General features: G+C 40.9%; 1 protein-coding gene across 1 annotated transcript in view; it reads right to left on the bottom strand.

Moving 5' to 3' along the window:
• Positions 1 to 19,846, bottom strand: part of PLB1 (phospholipase B1) — an 84,387-nt gene extending 64,541 nt beyond the window's left edge. Inside the window, exons 1-14 of the mRNA XM_074168873.1 lie at positions 19,798 to 19,846; positions 15,251 to 15,288; positions 14,054 to 14,117; positions 13,535 to 13,593; positions 11,996 to 12,036; positions 11,073 to 11,116; positions 10,148 to 10,232; positions 9,561 to 9,612; positions 8,283 to 8,369; positions 7,730 to 7,792; positions 6,308 to 6,390; positions 3,370 to 3,448; positions 2,608 to 2,712; positions 991 to 1,083 (exon numbers count right to left, since the gene is read on the bottom strand). Of these exons, the coding sequence (XP_074024974.1) occupies positions 991 to 1,083; positions 2,608 to 2,712; positions 3,370 to 3,448; positions 6,308 to 6,390; positions 7,730 to 7,792; positions 8,283 to 8,369; positions 9,561 to 9,612; positions 10,148 to 10,232; positions 11,073 to 11,116; positions 11,996 to 12,036; positions 13,535 to 13,593; positions 14,054 to 14,117; positions 15,251 to 15,288; positions 19,798 to 19,846 (942 nt within the window). The remainder of the gene's footprint in view (positions 1 to 990; positions 1,084 to 2,607; positions 2,713 to 3,369; positions 3,449 to 6,307; positions 6,391 to 7,729; positions 7,793 to 8,282; positions 8,370 to 9,560; positions 9,613 to 10,147; positions 10,233 to 11,072; positions 11,117 to 11,995; positions 12,037 to 13,534; positions 13,594 to 14,053; positions 14,118 to 15,250; positions 15,289 to 19,797) is intronic.
• Positions 19,847 to 20,047: the final 201 nt, after the last annotated feature.

The following is a 20,047-nucleotide window of genomic DNA, read 5'->3' as shown; positions in this document are numbered from 1 at the left end:
GAAGGTTATTAGAGAAAAAAAACAGGACATTTTTAAATTTTAAGTCAGAAGGAACAGTAAAATCAACGTCTTAACCAAAGCCACTGATACCAGGGCATATCCAAACATAATAAGAACTAAGCAGAAACATCCTACTTTGCTCTGGTGAGCCCAAACCCATGTACCTGCTTTTTTTGTCTCATTCATATTGAAAAGCAACTCCTGTTTCTTCACTTGTCCCCATCATCAATTTTCAAAAGTAAACCCTTCCAGCTGTATGAGCATCTACACAGTCACACACACAAATGCTGTGTGTCAGAAGCTCAAGCCTGCAGAAGGAAACAGCTTTATACAGAACTGGTTATTGGTGTTCAAGCTTGAGTGGGTCAGAGAGTCCAGGTTTCTCTCAGACACCTTCTCCCTTGCATTAGAAGGCACTATTTGTTGGCATTCCTCAGCTGGGTAGGACATCCAGCTCTTAAGGAAGTAATAGGAGCTCCTCAAGGCTGTCTATCACTTTTTCAGTATGAGCAACAGCAGCAGAAGGATGATAGTTAAGGAGTAGACAACCTTATAAGACTCATTAGTAAAGAAGGGAATGGGTACAGAACAGTGGAGACAGAAAAGCCTAACTGCTATAATCTCAGACTAGGACGAGCCTCAATTGTCACTGTGCTGTGTCACGGAGGTGAAACTACCAAAAGAAGGGTCTGTCACAGATCATTTACTCCCTGAGCCTTCCCAAAGGGTTACTTTGGAAACCCTTCTAAAAAGCTCTTGATAGTAAGTAGCAGCCACAGAACAGCAGGAAATTTGTCTTGGGAGTGTAGGGCATTTAGCATTATTTGAGAGCAGTCTCTCTGCACAGCTGAGGATAGCAGTCATGGGATGTTTCTTTCCTATATTCTTCCTTCCCCTCCCTCCTTGCTACTCAAAGTCTAGCTAGTGTGGAGTTGCTGCTAAGCATCCGTACCAAGTCCAGTAAGCAACAGTGTTTGTGGTACTGCTCACCATGTTGTTCCAGAGGCCCACAGCTATGAAAATATAATCTTCTTCCAGATTTTCTGCTTGTGTCTGTGATGCGGTAATGAAACCATCCTTGTCCTGAAAGAGAAAGCATTTCAAGCATGAGAAAACAAGAATATGAAGAGATGAAACATTCGGCCACAAAAGGTCTCATTCTGTAAAATAATATTCATATCCACAAGAATGTCAATCTCTGATACTCTCATTAGGCCACTTGTTGCTGATCTCAGTTACTGATGGTGTGTCAAGACAGAAAAGACACTGTTCCTCTAAGTAACTGCTGTACCTACCACTGTAAGGTAGCAGTGAAGGGACTGCACATCAACAGGACAAGACCAGAGCAACAGCAGAGCACAATCACAATAGTGACATATAGGAGATCAGGGTAACGTGCAGCTGTGAGCACATGAATGATTTGGAACAAACAACACTTCTTCTAGCACACACTTACATGTTAAAAAGTGGGAGCATGCTTATTTTTAAAAGAAAGCGACTGTTGGAAGAAGGTTGCATGTGGTGGTCTGCAGGGCTACCACAAATCAGAGGAAATAAAGAATCCGCCTATGACATAAGCTGGCATTTAAGGCAATGTCAGGGCAATTTACTAAGAGAAAAAGTAATGCCATGAGAGTTAAAAGTCTGCCATTTGCATACGAGCCAACCATTGACAAAGCAAGCCTGGCATAAGACAACAAAGCGGAAAAGAAGGATTTCACAACACAAAAGAGCCCAACCTTCCTGGAAGACAAATTGCTTCTCCCAGTCCATTTTATTCTGATACTGAGCTGAGGAGAGCAATGGAATTACCACAAATTCAAAGAGCTGTTATGATGCCCAGGAACCATACCATGATTTGATACCTATTTTACAAGTAGCCACTGAATGTCATGTGTTGGATTTTGACACTTCACTCTGAGTGAACCATTATCTGCTAAGTAATATTTTCTGTCTTCATTTCCAGGTCTCAGACAACCTTGAGCTTTGAACTTCCCTCTATAGATCACCTCTGGCAAAATTATGTCTGACATCCCAGGCAACCCTATGTATATTCATTCCCCACTGGCTACACCAAATACAAAATCTGGACAAAATTAATTCCCAGGTTCCCAGACTGCATTAACATCATTGCAGGGAGGTAACTCTACTTTCCAACAGAGTTTACAAAAGCTTTATCTCCCCCCCGCCCCGCCATTCCCCAACCATTTTTAAGTACTTCTTATTACCCTCTTTTTGCCTATGTTTCCAAACACACATGAGCATAATCAGGGATGAATGATCTGATGACTGCAAAGATATGGAAAAATTAGCAGCACTGACAGTTTGCAGACACTCATGACCTATAGAATCTACAGAGGTGCCATAACTTGATTTCTCCAAGGAACATAGCATTCAAAAAACACAGGATCTCTGACTGACACTGTCTGGAGCAAGACCCACTCTCAGGACCTCTGTGTCTGATCCTGAGGTGTGTTCTGCATGCGCCTGACTACCCTTGTTTCCCGGCATTACACACAAGCCTACACAGGAAAGAGCCAGCTGAATATTGCACTCAATCTCAGCAAACACAGTCCAGAAAGAATGGAGCAACTTGAGTTTACTCACTGGTTTGAGCAGCAGATTTCTTTCTTGGAAAGTAGGCTGAAGAACGACAGTGAAGTCATCCTTTTGATCATACCTCTCAGACTCCAACAGTTTTTCCCAAGCATCCTGAATAGACAACCATTTAACCAGATGAGTATTATCAGGTAGAGAGTGTAATGCATGTGCAGTTCGTCAAGTCTTAAAGCGAACTAAGATTATCTCCATGCCTAATAAACCACAATAATCAAATTCTGTAATCCAGAACAAAGACAGTAATTTAATGAAATCGTCTTACACAATAATTGGAAACTCCTTGTAGCTGTGAGAAAGCCACACTGATTTACCATACTTTTCTTTGAAAGAGCAGCAAGCTTAGCAAGGCAATGAAATACCATGCTTATTGCCTCCCTATAATTTTTAAAAGGAATTCCAGCACAACTGTCTTTGTCTTAACAGAAAGTTTCCATCTTCTAAATCATGTGTCAGGTTACTGAACAAGACAGATCATTTCTCTGATGGGATATGACAATTCCTAGGTTGTCAAAAGCTATATAGTCATTTAGAAACTTCAAGAGATACTAAGATCACTCAGGTATAGACAGAACTTATCTCCAATGCTCCTGATGTAAGAAATGGAGTCAGGGTTGCTGTAGACATGGTAAAAAGGCTTTTACTCAACTTCCTCACTGCTATTCCTCCCTTACCTCCTCACTTCAGTCCAATCTGAAAAATTAATAGACATGTCTAGCAATATGAGAGCCAAGCACCCAGGAGATGCCATACCTGATAGGACCACCTCAATATGTTATCATCTAATGTGAAGTGTTCACCAACACAATTGCACTCATTCCTGCCTGGATTGCTGCAGAAAAGAATGAAAACCATGAAAAACATTATGAACTTTCAATAAACGAGACAGATAGCATGAACTCTCCTAAGCCACTGACAAGCACATATTGAAGACTAAATTGTTGCATATATAGAGAAAGCTACATGGAACAACCTAAATTTTTATATAAATGATATATATTTCCATGTCCAGAGACTTGGATTGCTACTTGATTTGAAAGTGTATTCAGATGACAAATATGCCAGACTTTGATTAGCACAGGATCTCACAAGCTAGCAGCATGATCAGTCTTAAAATAGCAGCTGCACTAGTTTTCAAATATTTCCCTTTCCATAGTCACATAGAAAAATTGAACACCCTCAGAATACTTCCACAGGAACTTCTGTCTTAAGTATTGGCCTTAGGATTTGACAACAAGACCTCCATCTAGAAATTTGGATGGAAGCTCAATGCTGCAAAAGCTTATATACGCTAAAGGACAGCCAAGCAGCTAACCGATGTCAGCCAAATTTCTGATCTGCAAGGTGAGATATGCATACTGTGTATTTCTTCAGCTAGCTGAAGAACTCAAGGCTTCAAGAACAGGAACAATATAAGGTACATTTAAGATTAGTCTGATCGCAGCAAAGATACACTCAGTTGAAAATGCCTGGATGGACTGGAATCTAAGAAACTTTTTTGTGGGGTTTGCAGAAATAAGCAGTAAGTACCTGTCAGGATCAGACTCTCTCTCCTTTTCACAGAACTATAGCTAGACCTATAAAATGGGAGTTTTCTGTTAAAGTGTTTTTATCACTGGTGGTAAGCGAAATTAATATGAACTCAGGACCAGAATCTTACCCAAGCCTAACAGAAGAACTTCATACAATACTTGAGAGAGTAATATGCCTAAAAATGTGGTTCACACACTACTTTTAGTGCATAAAACACTTCTAGTTAGTAAGAAACTAATAAATGACAGAATTTTAAATCCCTTCTGTGTCCCAAACTTCAATTCCTAAAGTTAGGTACTGACATGTGACTGGGAGTGTCAGCCACTATTCTCCTCTTAGACATAAGCCTATGTTTTTCTCTCAAAGCACAGTTCAAAATGAGGACTTGGTAGCCAAATCACGAGGCCATTATCTGGGAGACAATCCGGGCCTGAGGCTGAAGCGAACCCAGGAGTTTACCAAAGATTGAAGTACAAGGCTTGCAAACTGGTGGAACTGTTCAACCAGATGAACACACACACACAGCTACATAAGAGCACGCTGACAACGAGAAAGTAAATTGCCTTAAGTTGAGAAGGAGATATAAAAATTCCTCAGAGGAAAGAAAAATTAGATCTACTTCATTTTGGTTTTTAAAGCCTTCAATATATGGCATATTCCTAAAGCCCATATTCCTAAAGCCATCTTTTCCAACTCTCATCTACCTGTCTCACATTTTTCCCCTCAGTTCCTGTGCAGGAGAAATAAGCTAGAATGTTCCACGCAATTCCTTTTGATGAGGAAAACTTCTCTGCTTACACTTGTTGTTAAGCACATGGTTACGCAGCAGCCAGACCCCTTACTTGATTGATGGAATGTCTCCCTAGTTGTATACATGCAAAGCTTGTGAAACACTTCAGGATGACTATATTAGTACATATGGTGTCTTATGCCACAGGCACAGGAAAAAAATTACTGTGGAGTAAGATGGAGTGTAATCTCATCAGCTGTAAACTACTCCATCATAACTGCCCATGTGTGCACTCCTACTCCATACTAAATTGGGATATAGCTACTCACACTTTTGTTAAAGATACTGAGAAAGGGAGATGGATGAAAGCATCGAGGCACGCCGGCACCATAAGTAATTGACAAGTTAGATGTTCTCCATCCTACCATATCCTACGCCTGAGTAGTAGCTTTCACATAGCCTAACAATGTGCTTTAAGACTAATTATTCCTTTTGTGAACATGGGTACCTAAAAACTTAAACTTTTAAAGAGCCTTCAGAGTTTTTGACTTGAGAGTTGCAGGGCAGAAGTAGCACTGACTAAAGAGCTGGGGGTAGGCAGACTGCAGTCTTGTGACCATAATCACAGTACTGGGTCTGGCTGGGATAGAGCTAACTTTCTTCATGGCAGCCTGTATGGTGCTGTGTTTTGGATTTTTGGCTAAAACCGTTGATAACACACCAATGCTTTGGCTGTTGCTGAACAGCCTCAACGCTGTACAAACGCTTTCTCTTTTTCTCCCACTCTGACCCACCCAGAGAGTAACCTGGGGGTAGGCAAGAGATTGTGAGGGCGGACAGCCGACCTGAACTGGCCAAGGGGATATTCCACACCATGTAGTGTTATGCTGTGCAATAAAAACTGAGGTGGAGGAAGAAGAGGGGCATTTTGGCATCCAAGGTCACTGTTGCTTGGAGATTAGCTGGACTTCACTCTACTTACAGGAGACAGCAAGTTATGCTTTTGTGTAACTTATTTCTCCCCCTCTCCCCCTTTTTGTTTCATCTATTTCAACTTTATCTCAACTCATGAGGTTTCTCGCTTTTGTTCTTCCTAGTCTCTCCCCTGTCCTGCTGGGGGGTAGTAAAGGGGGAAGTGAGTGAGAGGCTGTGGCTGCTGGCCAGGGTCAATCCACCACAACCATGGTGTGTAATATTTAAATGTAGCTATTCAAGTTGGCAGGATCAAAAGCACCTACTCTTCCTGGTAAAAATATGCCTCGTAGAGAGAGTTTATCAGAAACAAAGTGGAGATCTAAAATCTTTGACATGCTTTTGTATTAAGGACAGAAAAACTGTTCAGAAGACTTTACCTCAGTTATAAAGTCAACATGTATACATATCTAAAATCTAGTGGGAGGCAGTGTCAAGGATTCAAAGGAATGTTACCTGGCGTTATTGTAATCTTGGTGTGCAAGAGAGGAAGTTGTCAGCTCAGTGGAATCCACCAGATTTACAAAGGCCTTGGGAACCTGCAGTCATAGGATAAAAATTAATCACGCTGTATTTGCAATTAAAGATCAGCAAGTAATGATAATTGTAAATTGCATCTACAGCTCCACATGTGTTACCTCTGGCCTGGGATTCTGCCTGCATAAAATCAATGATCTAAGCCTTTCCCAGTTCTGTCCTGAACCTTACTCCTATGCCTGACATCTAGAATAATGTTGATCATCATTCACCAAGTACTTGTGACCGTGACTTCTTGCTGAAACCCAGCAATTGATTTTACATAACCAAAGTGGCCATCAGCCAACTAAATTGACCTCAAATGAACTAGGAACTACCATTTTAGCAGCAACATACCAATGCAAAACTGGCAATGAAACATCCTGTATAACAGCATAAGCACTCGTAGATGCTGCCTCACCTCTCCCCAAGCAGAAAGCAACTTCCCATTTACATAATGATATTTCCACTTTTACAAGTGCACATAAACAGATTCTGGAAATAATAGTGGGGAGAATCTGAGAATGTATAGAGAATGTATAGGTGGAACTTCACCTGTACACAACATTTGTTGAAATCAGTCTGACAAAAAAGAGTGGTTGTGGCCTGATGCAACCAAACTGTAACATGTTTAGAATACCCTTTAGGCCTTCAATCCAACAAAACAAAATTCTTCGAAGATGCTATTAAAATACTTCTGATAAACAGTTAATAGTCTGCTTTGGTAGCAATATATCCACATCTAGTCTACTATTCATTAGCAGACTGACTCAGTGCAGAGCATTTCCCAGAAAGCATCCTAGAGAAGTAGGTAATTCTCAGCTCAGCCAGCTAGGAAGCCTTTAGAAATGCTGAGATCTTAAAATGAACACATAATAGGAAAAAAGATCCATTACACATTTGTAATGAGTGTTTTCCCTGGTCTGCAGAAGTTCGTCACCAGGTAGTTAGCAGCCTGTACACAGTCTAGGTAGCTCCATACATCCAGTAATTAGATATCAGTTATTTTCAGTTATTTTCACAAGCAGCTCTGCTAAACATGAATGACTTTCAGACCCAGACAGATGTACTCTGGTGGCTTTTTTTGAAAGTGATTTCTATTAAAAATGAAGACTGACTGGTACATCAGCTTGTGTCGCAAAACAAAGCAGTTACCCATCCATCCTTTCTGTTGGCATGCATCAGCTTAAAAGCATGATTAAAACACTTACTGACAATGAATGGAGGCAATGGATTGAAGCCAATGAGACTGATGTTCTCAGTCACCTGAACAGAGGTACAAGTCCTAGTCCAGAATGGGAAAAACCTACTAGAAAAATCAGCAAAGGATTCAGGTATTCAAGGTTGATGAATAAATCTTACCATTTTATACAAAAAATCCAAGACAGCTTTAAGTTTTTCCACATTGTCCAACAAGCAGTTCTGCTGTAAATGAGATAAGAAATGGCATCAAAACTAGTAGAAAACCCGAAGTTATCAATTTGCCAACAGCCACAAACCCTGTGTGTTGAGCTGTGTAAGGAAGTGTTACCAACAGCCACTATATTCTGGATTCAGCCTCAGCCAGCACCAAGGGAAAAAACCCCATGGAACTAGTCTTGTAATTTAACTGCCTATAATTAGACAACTTAACATATATAAAAAAAGAAAAAGACCGGGATAAGGAAGAAAAGTATCTTTAGACTTGAAGGTGGAAAAGAGCTGTTCTACTAAGGCATCTCAAGCTTGGGATGACAAATTAAGTACACATTTATAAATACAAAAAAAAGATTGCCAGGTGTTTACATCACTGGACAGAATCATTCCAACATCCTGGAACCACCTACTGCTTTGGTTCACCATAGCAGAGAGCAGAGCTTGGGAAAGTGTATTAACCACCTGCCTTGACTGCTAACCCACCCCATGAAAAGCTTACCAGTTCTGTGCAGGCACAGGAAGAGCATGGGTTTTCAGCACTAAAAAAAACTGTGATCAGTTTCCAGTCATTTTGGAAGTCCATCATCTGGGAGAAAAAAAAAAATTGAAAGGAATAGGAAAATAGGATGATAAGAGACCCATTTGCTTTCTCACACAAGATTTGCTATGGCTTTAAATCAGGAATACCAAGCAGTAGGCCATGACCCAATCCTGGCCACTCTGATCACTTCCATTTGACAAACCATCCAGCTTTTCCCAACAGGAGACAGCTAATGGATGGTTAGGCAGAAAGTGCTGCAATTAAAGCTGAACACACACCTATAAAAAGTCCAGCTTAGAGCCAGAAATTGCTGCTGCCATTGGAGTCTATTGGAGAAGACAGGCAGGCACAGCTTAGCACAGAGCTTGATGCTGCTTCTTTCCATCACTGTTGCAGCCTGCTGACGGGGTTAATGTTCCTGAACTGCTGAGACTGGGTCATGCTAGTGAGATGAAGACTGAAGCAAAAAATCTGAGAGCTAAAGCCCCACTCAGCTGTGCTATGTTTATTAGGCAGTTCTCACCAATCCTGAAGAGCGTTGGTTAGAACCACACACTTCCACAAAAACGTATGCTAAAATCCATGTACAAGCAGTCCGAGGGGCTCCCCGCAAAGAAAAGAGGCAACAGCAGAATCACCTTGGCAATTATGTGTTCCCGTTATGTCAAGACCATTTTACAAAATAACATGTCTCAGGGTTAAGAATAGAAGAAAAATGAACGCGTAAAACTCCAGAATGGGATTTACAAAGCACTCAGCCATGAGTGATAATTCAAGCTCTCACCAGCATCAACCACTGACATCAGCCAAAGTGTATCTAGGTCTTTACTGCCCTTTTTGAAAATATAATCCTTAAAGACCAGGAGGAAACTGAAGAGACAAATACTGAGAATTATTATTTCGGGTTGGCTTCTCAGAAACACTGGCACAGTTACAGAGTGTAGCTAGCAGAGGTCTCACATCCTTAACCAATAGAAAACAAACACATTGGCTTCCCTACCAAGCTCTTCAGCCTTTCTGACAAACATAAACCAAGCGGGATGCTTTCAAGAACAGATCTCTGTACTTGAAAGGTACAGAATTGATCCCTATTTACAACAGAAGGTCCATTCATCTCAAGAAAAGGTATTTTCTATTTTGAAGATATTTTTGAGTGCTGTTTAAAGTATTTCATCACATTTCTCCCCTTTTCTGCTTCAACACCACACTCTGAATCATCATATGCTTTAAACAAACCTGATTCTCTTTCATGAGCTTCACTATTTCTTCAGCTTGATGCAGGAGGTCTCTGAAAAGCAGAAAGGAAAAGAGAAACTATGAAAGCATCAGTAAGGGTAAAGCTTTGGCTGATTTTTACCACTAAATCAAACAACATTTGAGTCTTCAGGTGGGATTAATCTTGTCTATCCTGAATGTGCTAAGATTAGACATTTGTCTGTGCTACACAGAGAGCCTGGGGTGATTAGCTCATATTCAAGTATCTCACTTTCAGACATGTGCACTTAGGTGAAAAAAGCAGATGCGTGCTGGTAGGCACACCTCTGATTCTATTTGAGCCCCAAAATTTGTTTTGCAGCTATAAAGAGGGAGGCTGGATATTAAGTGTTCCAGATCCCAAAGCGCACAGTGGACTTTGTTGGTCTGCTTCTGAGAGGTGACAAATGAGCCACAGAAGCAGGGTCTGTCCCCAGCGTGTCCGTTGCAGCCTCTGCCAGTACTGAACAGTACAGTGTCTGTGCTCAGTGAAGTCCTTCGGCATCAACGGCTTCCATCTTCTACCTTTCCAGCTGTAACTGCCCAGCCAAAAACCCCCTCAGACTTACATGGCTTGACTGTCTGATGCCACTGCCTTTGTGCCAGATGGAGGAGACTGGTGTAGGACCGAGGGATTAAAACTGCTAATGAGAGCTGAATGACATACACAGGTTAGGCAGTTTCAGCAAATGAGGAACTGCTACTCTGCAGTTTCACTATAAACACAACAGAACTAAAACAGCCAGAAAACTTAAAGCCTGAGGATCTCTTGGCAGGCATGACAAGTACTCCAAGCCCCTCTGCAGCTGTTCTTGCTGATTTTGGTCCTCAGCTTCTGAAGTGGAGGTTTGACATCTGAGTTTTCCTCCAGACTCAGGTCAGAAACCTCCATCCCCATCTCTCATATCAGCCACAAGTAGTGTAGGCAGATTTAAATACAGGTAGCTGTAGAAATGAAGCTACTGGGAACTCAGCATTTCAGTGGACCTGAAGGTTTTACTTGCAACACCCTTCAATTGAGTCAAGGCTTCCTTCAGACCCTGCTGGAACCAGCTAGTAGATGAACTCGCCGATGTGGTGCATCTGCAGCAGCCCCAGTGTAAATCCTGAACACATGGCAGTGGAAAAAATACCAGACAGGTAAACCCACACAAGATTTCACGGGGCTAACATGGGAAGCAAGCAAATGCCAGCAGGGACCCTGGCATGGGTAGTAGTAGCAGCCCAAAAATCCCTGTTGGGCGCATAGGACTCTTACAGCAGTCTACAGCACTTCACCACTATTTGTCTACCCAGCCAGTCTCTCTAAAACCAGCACAGATAACCCAGCCTGGCTGTACTCATGTCCCCTGAGTGCACCGTCCCTCAGAGTCCCCTTACACCCCTACAGGGTGCTTCTGCTGCACCCTCTCTGCAGCCCAGCAAAATGCTGCATCTCCTGCCAGCCCTGCCATTCAATCAATTTGCTCATTTCAATGTGACAGCAAGACACACCTGCTAAAGTTTCCACGCTTACTTCAAGGAGGCTCTTTCCGGTGCTATAGAAAGGGAAGAGAAAACAGGAAGTTTGCTGTTATTCTGTTTCTCAAAGAAAAATTACATTACAGCACAGCCTCAATTTCTCACTAGCTATGCTACAGCTCAGAGTGCCTATTCACAGCAGCTGCTGAAATTACAAATGGGGCCTTTCTCTCTCCAAAACTGTCACGCCATCAGCTACTGCTGAGTAAGAACACAGTCTTGGATCTCAATTTTTTGTGCCTCTGTACACTCTCTCTGTTGCAGTAATTGTGCTTACGCATATGTACAAGCGATGCGGGGACCTCTCTGTGTGCACCCACATACAAGTGGACACAGATGTTTGCACAACCATTTAAAAAACATTAGCCTTTTAAGGTTTGTTTTTGCAGGGCCAAATCTTCATCTGGAATGCTATGACTCAAAAAAGCTACACAGACTTGCATCTACAAGGTTTAGCCACACATTCACTCACTGATTTTGATCTGCCAAGGGGGAACAAAAGAAGAAAATGGAGTAAGCCTTGTCCATGAAGCACTGGGAATCATTCAAGCAGAGGACAGGGTATCAGGACTCCTGGGTTCTTTCTTTGCTTTGACAAATCTCCACTTTCTGGTTTCTAACTAGTGGATTATGATATTTACTACCTAGGATTCATCATGTAGCAATGACTCTTAATCAAGGGTTATTGCAACCCTAACGTAGTTCCATATCTCGCACAAGCACAGATAATTTCTACTAACTAAGGATTGGGAAGGATCCAGCATCTCAAAATCCTTTAGAGTTTTCTCCTCCTCTCTAGAAAACCGTAATAAGAATTGCTTGGGTCTAATTCCTGCACTGTTATGCTGTATAAATGAGTGTCAGGATGCTTATCAATGCAAACAATTCATTGTTACCTTTGGAGTAAATCCTCATGATGTATGCCAGATCCTGGTGTCTGTGAACAAGCAAGCAATAAGAATAGCATTAAGCACAGGGTAGAATAGTTGCTTTACATATGCTGTTCCCCTACCATATCCTACTCCTGTTGTAGGTCGTATTGTTTTCTACGTACTATTCTCCATTGTGTTGCAATAACCCAAAGATTTAAATTATTTTCCACAGCTTCCTTATTACAGTGGATTTCCATAGTCGGGTAATCCTTTCTTAGTTACTGCCTTCATTAATGAATTTATTACATATGGCTTAAAATAAAACATGACTAGTTGAACACAAATTCAGACAAAAGACATGTTCTAAAGCAGATTTCTCTGGATCTACTCTTTTTCAACACAGGACATGACCTGAAGTCATTTAGGTAATTAACATGAATGGCACTCAGCCCATATGATGTATATGATGTCTGTTAAAAAAACCCTTAACATAAACAGAGGAAGGACATTGATGTAAAAGAGTCTGAGGAGGAGACAGTGATAGAGATGCTTGCTCTAGGAAAGTAGACATTCCTTAAAAGATCATTTATATGTTTTTGTATGGCACCATCCACAAGCAACAAAGACACTAGCACAAAAAAGACTTGCTCTAAAGGGCCATCCACCTGATATGGGTGAAACACCTCCACATTTAGGACAATAATTTTCTTCCAAAGACAGAGGTACTCACAAGGAGTCCAGGAGTGAAGATTTCCTAACGGAAAGCTTTCATCCCAAGGAAAAGTATTATGTCTTGATGAATACTGCCTCAAATTTGAAAGTTATTTTGTGACAAGGGAGAATCTCCTTAATTTCTCTGCAGTTGTAGCCCTGCAATGGCTACCAGTTTTTGCCCAACATGCTCTTCTACACTTCCTCAAAGCTTGAGAATTGTAGTTAAATGCTTTTAGTTGGGCCCCAAATCTATTTCAGATATTTGCTTCCAACTATTAAGATAAGCAAAGATCATCCAATCTGACTGATTTAGAACAAGCTGGAGAACTTTACCCAGTGATTTATACATCAGAAGTATATCTGTGTAATTACTCTAGAGCTTCTGCCCTCTAGATAGGAAACCAGCCTCTACAGAAAACGCTTCAACAGGATGGAAATCTACTGCATTTCTCAATAATTTTTTCTAATGGTGATAAACAAAATTGTACTTTTTTCCAGTTTGAATTTTCCCAGCTGCTCATTCCAGTTATTTGATGTCATGCTCATTGTTAGGAAAATCCAAGCACTCTAATCAAATATCACGGTTCTTTGCAAGAGCATTGTGATCACACTTCCTCCTGCACAAAGTCAGCCAGCTATTTTTAGACTCGGGGTATACTGGAACACCAAACAGCAGGTATTTCCAGTCATTTTTCACCAGAAGTCTTTGATGCTTGTGGAAAGATTCAAGTCCTAAATGCAGTAACTGGGACCCCAAACTAAATCGTCAGCTCACTTCATCGTTGCCTCATCACAGAATCAGAATGGAGGAAATGGGTCATGTTCAGCACACTTCCCGCTTGTACTTACTCTTTGCAGACTTCCTATTGCCGTGACTGTTTTAATGTCAGCTGGCCTCAGAGCATGAACTGCAGAAAGGTAAAGACTTTAGGTTAGAAAAAAAGCAGTAACCTTGAAAGAAAATTACATTCACCAAAACTGATTAATATGCAAGAAGTCTATACCGATCTTCTCAACTGGCAGTTTTAAATCAGTCAGAGAGGATAAGAAGCTTTAATCAGGTATTCAGTAAATACTTTGGGTGCTGAGACGCACTGACATGCTCAACCATCAAGCAAGAAGAGATCACAAAACACTGCTGTGAATGATTTAAGTTACAGTGGCATCCTATAGGCACTGATAGGATAGCCAGCTGAAGAAACTAAAGTAGTGAATAGAACAAAAAAGAAATAAGGAGTTCATAGAGCCCACCCTCACTTCAGTCACATCCCACACATGCATCCCCTCAAACAACTGATTTCTCCGTTGGCCCATTCTCAAATAATTTTGGGAGGGAAAGCTTTTACAGGGACAATATCAAACACAAACCTGAAGATGAAGGGGTCTCAGGTAACATCGCTTGCTCACATGAAAACTGGAAGCTTCTTAGAGCCTTTGACATAAACAAATAAATATGGTTGATCACTTAGATCTAACAAGGAAACTTGTGGAAGGACAGGTCTCATGGGCTCCATTCTCACACAGTACCAGGCTCTTATTCATGTAACAGTAATTTTAATAAACAATTACACCTTTGCTAGAAATACATGGAAACACAGATCTGGGCAGCTGCATTTTTAAATTCATTCTTTTTTGCTCAGTTTTCTTATTCATTGCCACAGAGCAAACAATAAAACGTGCTGAACCCAACCTGTTATATCCACTGCTGCAAACAGTGGATGCTTAATCTGGAGGAGGTCATAAGGACAGCTACTGCACACATCTTCACATGCCAAGGGGCACCCAATGTACACAACAAAAAGCTACATCTTCAATATGCAACAGGAAAAGCAGAATGAACCAATTCTGGGTCCTTGGCAACTGGCAAAATCCCCACGTGATCATAGAAACCACTAAAGGGGGGGAAAAAGAGTTGCATTTGGGGCAAGGATGTGAGTGATGTTATTCACTTAGCATAAGAGGCAGCTTGGTACCAATAGGAACATTGTCTAATGTCCTCCTATATCCTGACTGCAGGTATGGTCTAACATCTAGTACTTTAAAGAGAGATGAAAGACAACCCCGCCAGGGTGACTTTGCTAGGGTTTCTCTCATCACTATTACACGTTTGGCTAGCTGACCACCACTAATATGTAAAGGTGAAATCCAAATCGCATCAAGGGCCGCCACAGTCCCCATGCACCCCTTAGTCCCCAGCTGGAGAACTTTAATGCTACACATGCCTTGCACCATTATAGTGCAAGGGAGAGTTTAATCTTGTGTTTCTAAAAGAGCAACAGAGTGCTAACCACAATCAATCTACATACAGGATATGCTACCTAATAACAAACATTGCTCGGAGAAACCTTTTTTTCCTGGTTAGGTACTGTAATCTTGCAGCTGCAATGTCACATTGCTGAGCCATTTGCTTTGCATTTATTCTTTGCAGAATCAAACAGTTTAGAACACCAGGCCGTATTTTTCCCCCTTCTGTCTGCCTCAGAGGAAGCAACAGTCAGAGAGGTGATGATAGGTATTGAAAAAAGAAGAAAAAAAAAAAAAGATAAAGCTGTACTCATACTTTACCTTTAGTTTCCCCTGTTCTTCCAGATGATTTGCATTACCTTAAAAACATTAGAAAAAAAGCACAATTCATTCTTTAACCTTAGAAAAACACTTCAGAAGACTTAAAAATACCTAAAAACACAGAATCCCGAGAGAAACAACCTTTTTCCTCTGCCTCACTTTCCAAAAGTAAGGCTCATCCCAACAACCAAATGTATTTTTGTGGTTTTTGCAATAATAGAATAAGCTTTTAGTTATTATAAGCAGGTGAGATCTGTTGAAATTAGTAGAATACAATGAAGTCATACACACAGGTGACAGACTGCTCGTGGATCTCCTCAACCAACTTCATCCTCCATAGGCCCTTTCTACCTGTTTTCCTTTTCAGCACAGTTCATGTATCTCTGTAGTCTTATTCTGTCCAAATTTAGATTAAGTGGAACTCCTTAGAAAGGAGCAATTCACATCAATCTGTGTCTTCCACGGTCAGAAAGCAACATCACACTGTTGTGAGTTTGCCATAGTGATACAGAAACAGCTGCAATTTCTTCTCTTAGTAGAGAGGGTTGACAAGTGAAACAGCCAGAAGTCAGGCCTGTTGCTATAACAGGAAACATTATTCTCTTTCCTTGAGTATACACTTGGATTTATACACATAGATTTTGGGTTATCCTGAAATCTCCACAAAGGCAGCCATGAAGTCTGCAGCTGATCTGCAGCCGAATCTCAAACCATGCTCACAGCTGTCCCTGCCTGCCACACTGAAGCCATCAGCATCCAGCAAGTCTCATAATGAGTCTTTCTGTGCTTAGAATAATTGTCATTTAACATCCAGGAGCTACTTCTGGAATAACTAGTCCTGCTGCGTAGTTCTGCTTGTAAATCACTCTTTCCACGTCAAAGACAGAGGAGATACAGAGCCAGCTCAGCCCAGCAGAGATACACTTGGGCACAGTACAGCCAGCAGTGCTCACACTGTGGACCCTGTGGACATGGGTACCAGCATACACAAGGGTCAGCATGGTGGCAGAGAGCCACTACCGCTCCCCATGACCACCTCAGCGTGTCTCATGAGCCACACTACGTGACCATCTTCAATAACCATAAGCAACTTACATGCATTTGGTTCGGATGGTTTTCCCCCACTTGGGTTTCAGCCATGAGCTATTTGCAAATTTATTTTATTTTTACTGTACTTTGTAGAAAGTTGAGAAAAATTGCTGCCTGGCTGTTGCGTGACATTTTATTTCAAATTCATGCTTCTTCCATCCATGTTTTAGACGATGCTTTGCTCAGAATGATAACCAGAAGCCCAACTCTGTTGTTTGAGATACTGGAGGCACGTGCAATGAGGGACTTGTCTGCATCAGACAGATTTTTTTGTAGAAACTCAGTATCTTTGAGATTTTTAACACTAATTTCAACTATATTTGAGAACAGATCCACAGATTACATTGAGGGAAAAAGAGTGTCCAGTCCCAGTCCCCAGGATTGAAGGGGGGTGGCAAGGAATAGGTGGGTAGGGGACGGTCTCTAGATATTTCAAAGACTTAAGAACGGCCATTCTTGTGTCAGACTGAAGGTCCATCTAATCTGGGATTCTGACTCTGACAACATCCAAATGCAGATGCTTAGGGAAAGAATAAGGAAAATACAGGCATACTTCCATGCTCTATCCTCACAACTATCTGTGCTGTTGGTCTCCCTGAGCAAGCAACTACTTAATGTTGAAGAACTCTGAGACCTTTCTTCTATGAATTTGCCTATTTGTTTTTCTAACTCACACTTTTGGCTTCCCCCAAAGTCCTGTGGCAAAGGTGCTTCATCATTTAAGTATGTGTTGAAAAAAAATGGCTTCAAGCTCCAACAGGGTAGGTTTAGACTGAACATTAGGAAAGAATTTTTCACAGAAAGAGTGGTCGGGCATTGGAATAGGCTGCCCAGGGAGGTGGTTGAGTCACCATCCCTGAATGTGTTTAAGAGACATTTAGATGTGGAGTTGGGGGATATGGTATAGGGTAGAACTTTGTAGAGTAGGGTAGATGGTTGGACTCGATCCCAAGGGTCTCTTCCAACCTAGACGATTCTATGATTCTATAAAAAAGTACTTTCATTTGTTAATAACTTATCTGTTTCCTTGTTATTCTTGTAAAGAGTAGTCATTCCTCTGTTTCCACAAAATTTATCATTTTGCATGTGTCAATAAGTCTTTATCATATACCTGTCCTTCTTCCAGGCTGAAGAATCAGTCTATTTGATCTCACGTGGAAGTTGTTTCCTAAGTCTGAGCACTTTCCCCATGTATCCACCTCCTAGGTTTTTTCACATCTTTTTGACATGAAAAGTATAGACAGCTCTCAACATGTGTGTGAATTATGGACCTATACACAGCAGCAGAAATGTGGTTTTTATGCTGTTGTCTCCCTGATTCCTGAAATTGCTTGTCTCTCTGAGTATTGCTAAGACTGAGCTGATGTCTTCAGACAGCTATGTTCTGTGACCAAGCAGTATTTAATTTAGAGTTCACCATACCGTACGCATGGCTAGAGTAAGTTTTCCCCATATATATTACTTTTAAGTTTTCATTCTGAGCATCCTAAATAGTTTTGCACCAGCAAGCTCGCATGCCGCCTTATCCAGATTACTTCTGAATATGTGGAGACCACACAGAATCACACATCCCAACGCAGATCAATATTAGCTTCTGCCGGTCCACTCTCCTCTCTTCTCACAGTTTGAAAATTTGCAATTTGATTCTTCAGTCCCCAGCTTTTAATCAGCCCACAAAGGTGCCCCCACCCTTATATTGTGACAGTTAGCTTCCTTAGGAATTCTTGCCCAAAAGATTTGTGGAAACCCAAATACACACCAGCTGAATAATCAATCCATGGGCATGTGCCCATTGTCACGGATTTTATTCATCAATTCCACAGGGAAGATCGCCTTTTATATCATATTTACTCCCAGTCAGTTCACTCTGTTCTTTATGCTGCTATCACCAATTTGCCTAGTACAAAAGTCAACGTTACTGTGTTTGTACAACTACCACTGAAATTCCCCAGTTCCTCCTAAAAAGGAACCCATTATAAAAACTGGTTTCACATTTGTTGTCTTCCATTCCCGACCCCAATTCTGACTCAAGAAATAGTTTGCACCGCAGTTAATACATACACATGTTCATATTTCTGCTTGGCTCACTCCCTTGGATGGATAACATCTAATCCTGGCAGTCTTTTTACTATTTGTTGTCAATTTGTTAAAGGATTCGACTGTTCCGGCTTGTCCCCTGCACTGAAAGGCTCTGAGCGCAAGGACTTTTTTAAGCTCTTGTGCAGAGAACACCAAAGGAAAAAAATTTAATTTAGCTTTTCTGTTGGGCTCAACTTTCTTTTATACATCAGTCAGCTCTGCAGACTCCCTGTTTCAGATGTATTTGAAAAAGGATTATTTGGTTTTATTCCTTCAACAATGATTCATTTTTTGCTTGGCTGATTAAATTTTAACCTACCAGAGAATATTTTCTTTAGTTTTCTTAGTTCGCTTTGGATTTATGCTTTCCATAGGATGATTATTTTTAACTCCACCAGCTCCCAGTATTATGGTTACTCCCTTACTCTAGCATTTCATAGTTCTAGCTTGTATTTTTAATTTTCTCAACATCACAAAGAAAATCTGACAATTTTCCCAAAATTTGGGAGATTCTACTTCTTCCTTCCTTGCTGCTATAGTTAACGTGTTTCAGCTAATAATTTTTACAGGCTGCTATAAATCAACATTTTTTCCTGAATCAAGTTTTCACAGGAACTCTAGTCACCATACATCTTTTCCCCTAATATAAAGAGCTCAAAATGTGATCATTTCTTCTGTTTATTTTAGGAACCAAAACCTCCTAACAGTTAGCTGTTTATCAGAGCACATTACAATCCTCTGACAATACTTATTCTCACAGCCTACGAGTAAGGTAAAGCACTACTATTATTTATCATTTCTTACAGACAGAGAGTTGAAGCACAGAGCCAATAAGGACAAAACAGCATTTTTAGTCCTAGAGCACCTACAAAACCGGCATATGGCACCAAATGGGGAGTTCACAGACCCAGTATAGGGAACAAAGGCTTCCCCCTACCCTGAAATTTGCAGAAATCTGAACAACAATGTCCTGAGTGCAAGGATACTGCCTAATCCATTCACACAACCTTCTATCACTGAAAAGAAGATGATCATAGATATGAAATCAGAGAAAACCTCCGTCTCTTGCTTGAATTTCTGCACCATTTTGGGACAGATCTCACTGTTAGTCTAATTATTTGATGATGTTTTTCTCATCAGAAAGCCTTAGTGCCTGCCTAAGATGCAGTCCATCCCCAGAACAGTGCAAACCAATGCATGTATCTTTATTGAAAATGATCAAACATACCCCAAATTACATGCAAGATCACAGTTTTACTCACAGATTTTCTTCAAGCTGCTTCTAAGACTCCTGCTATACACCCACCTTGCATCAACTAAAAATATAGGTTCCTAAGTACTGTGTAACTTGAATTTTCAAAGGGCCTTTCAAAACTTACCTCCTGAGGAGAGCAACCAAAGGAACAACAGGCCTAACGATGGCTTCATGGTAAGTGCCTCTATGAAATTATAATCTTGGAGTGCTGCCTGTTAGACGTCAAGGCTCTGAAGAAAGAAATTATCTTCTTTTTCCTCCCTTATATTTTAACAAACTGATAACTCAGCAGCCATAAAATTTATTATCCTCTTTACCTTTGGAAAGCAAAGTGACAATGGCATCTAATTTCAAAAACACTTGTGACCCCAGTT

This window comes from Numenius arquata, chromosome 2 (assembly GCF_964106895.1).
Source record: "Numenius arquata chromosome 2, bNumArq3.hap1.1, whole genome shotgun sequence".
NCBI classification, from domain to species: Eukaryota; Metazoa; Chordata; class Aves; order Charadriiformes; family Scolopacidae; genus Numenius; species Numenius arquata.
This window is presented reverse-complemented; position numbering and strand designations above follow the sequence as displayed.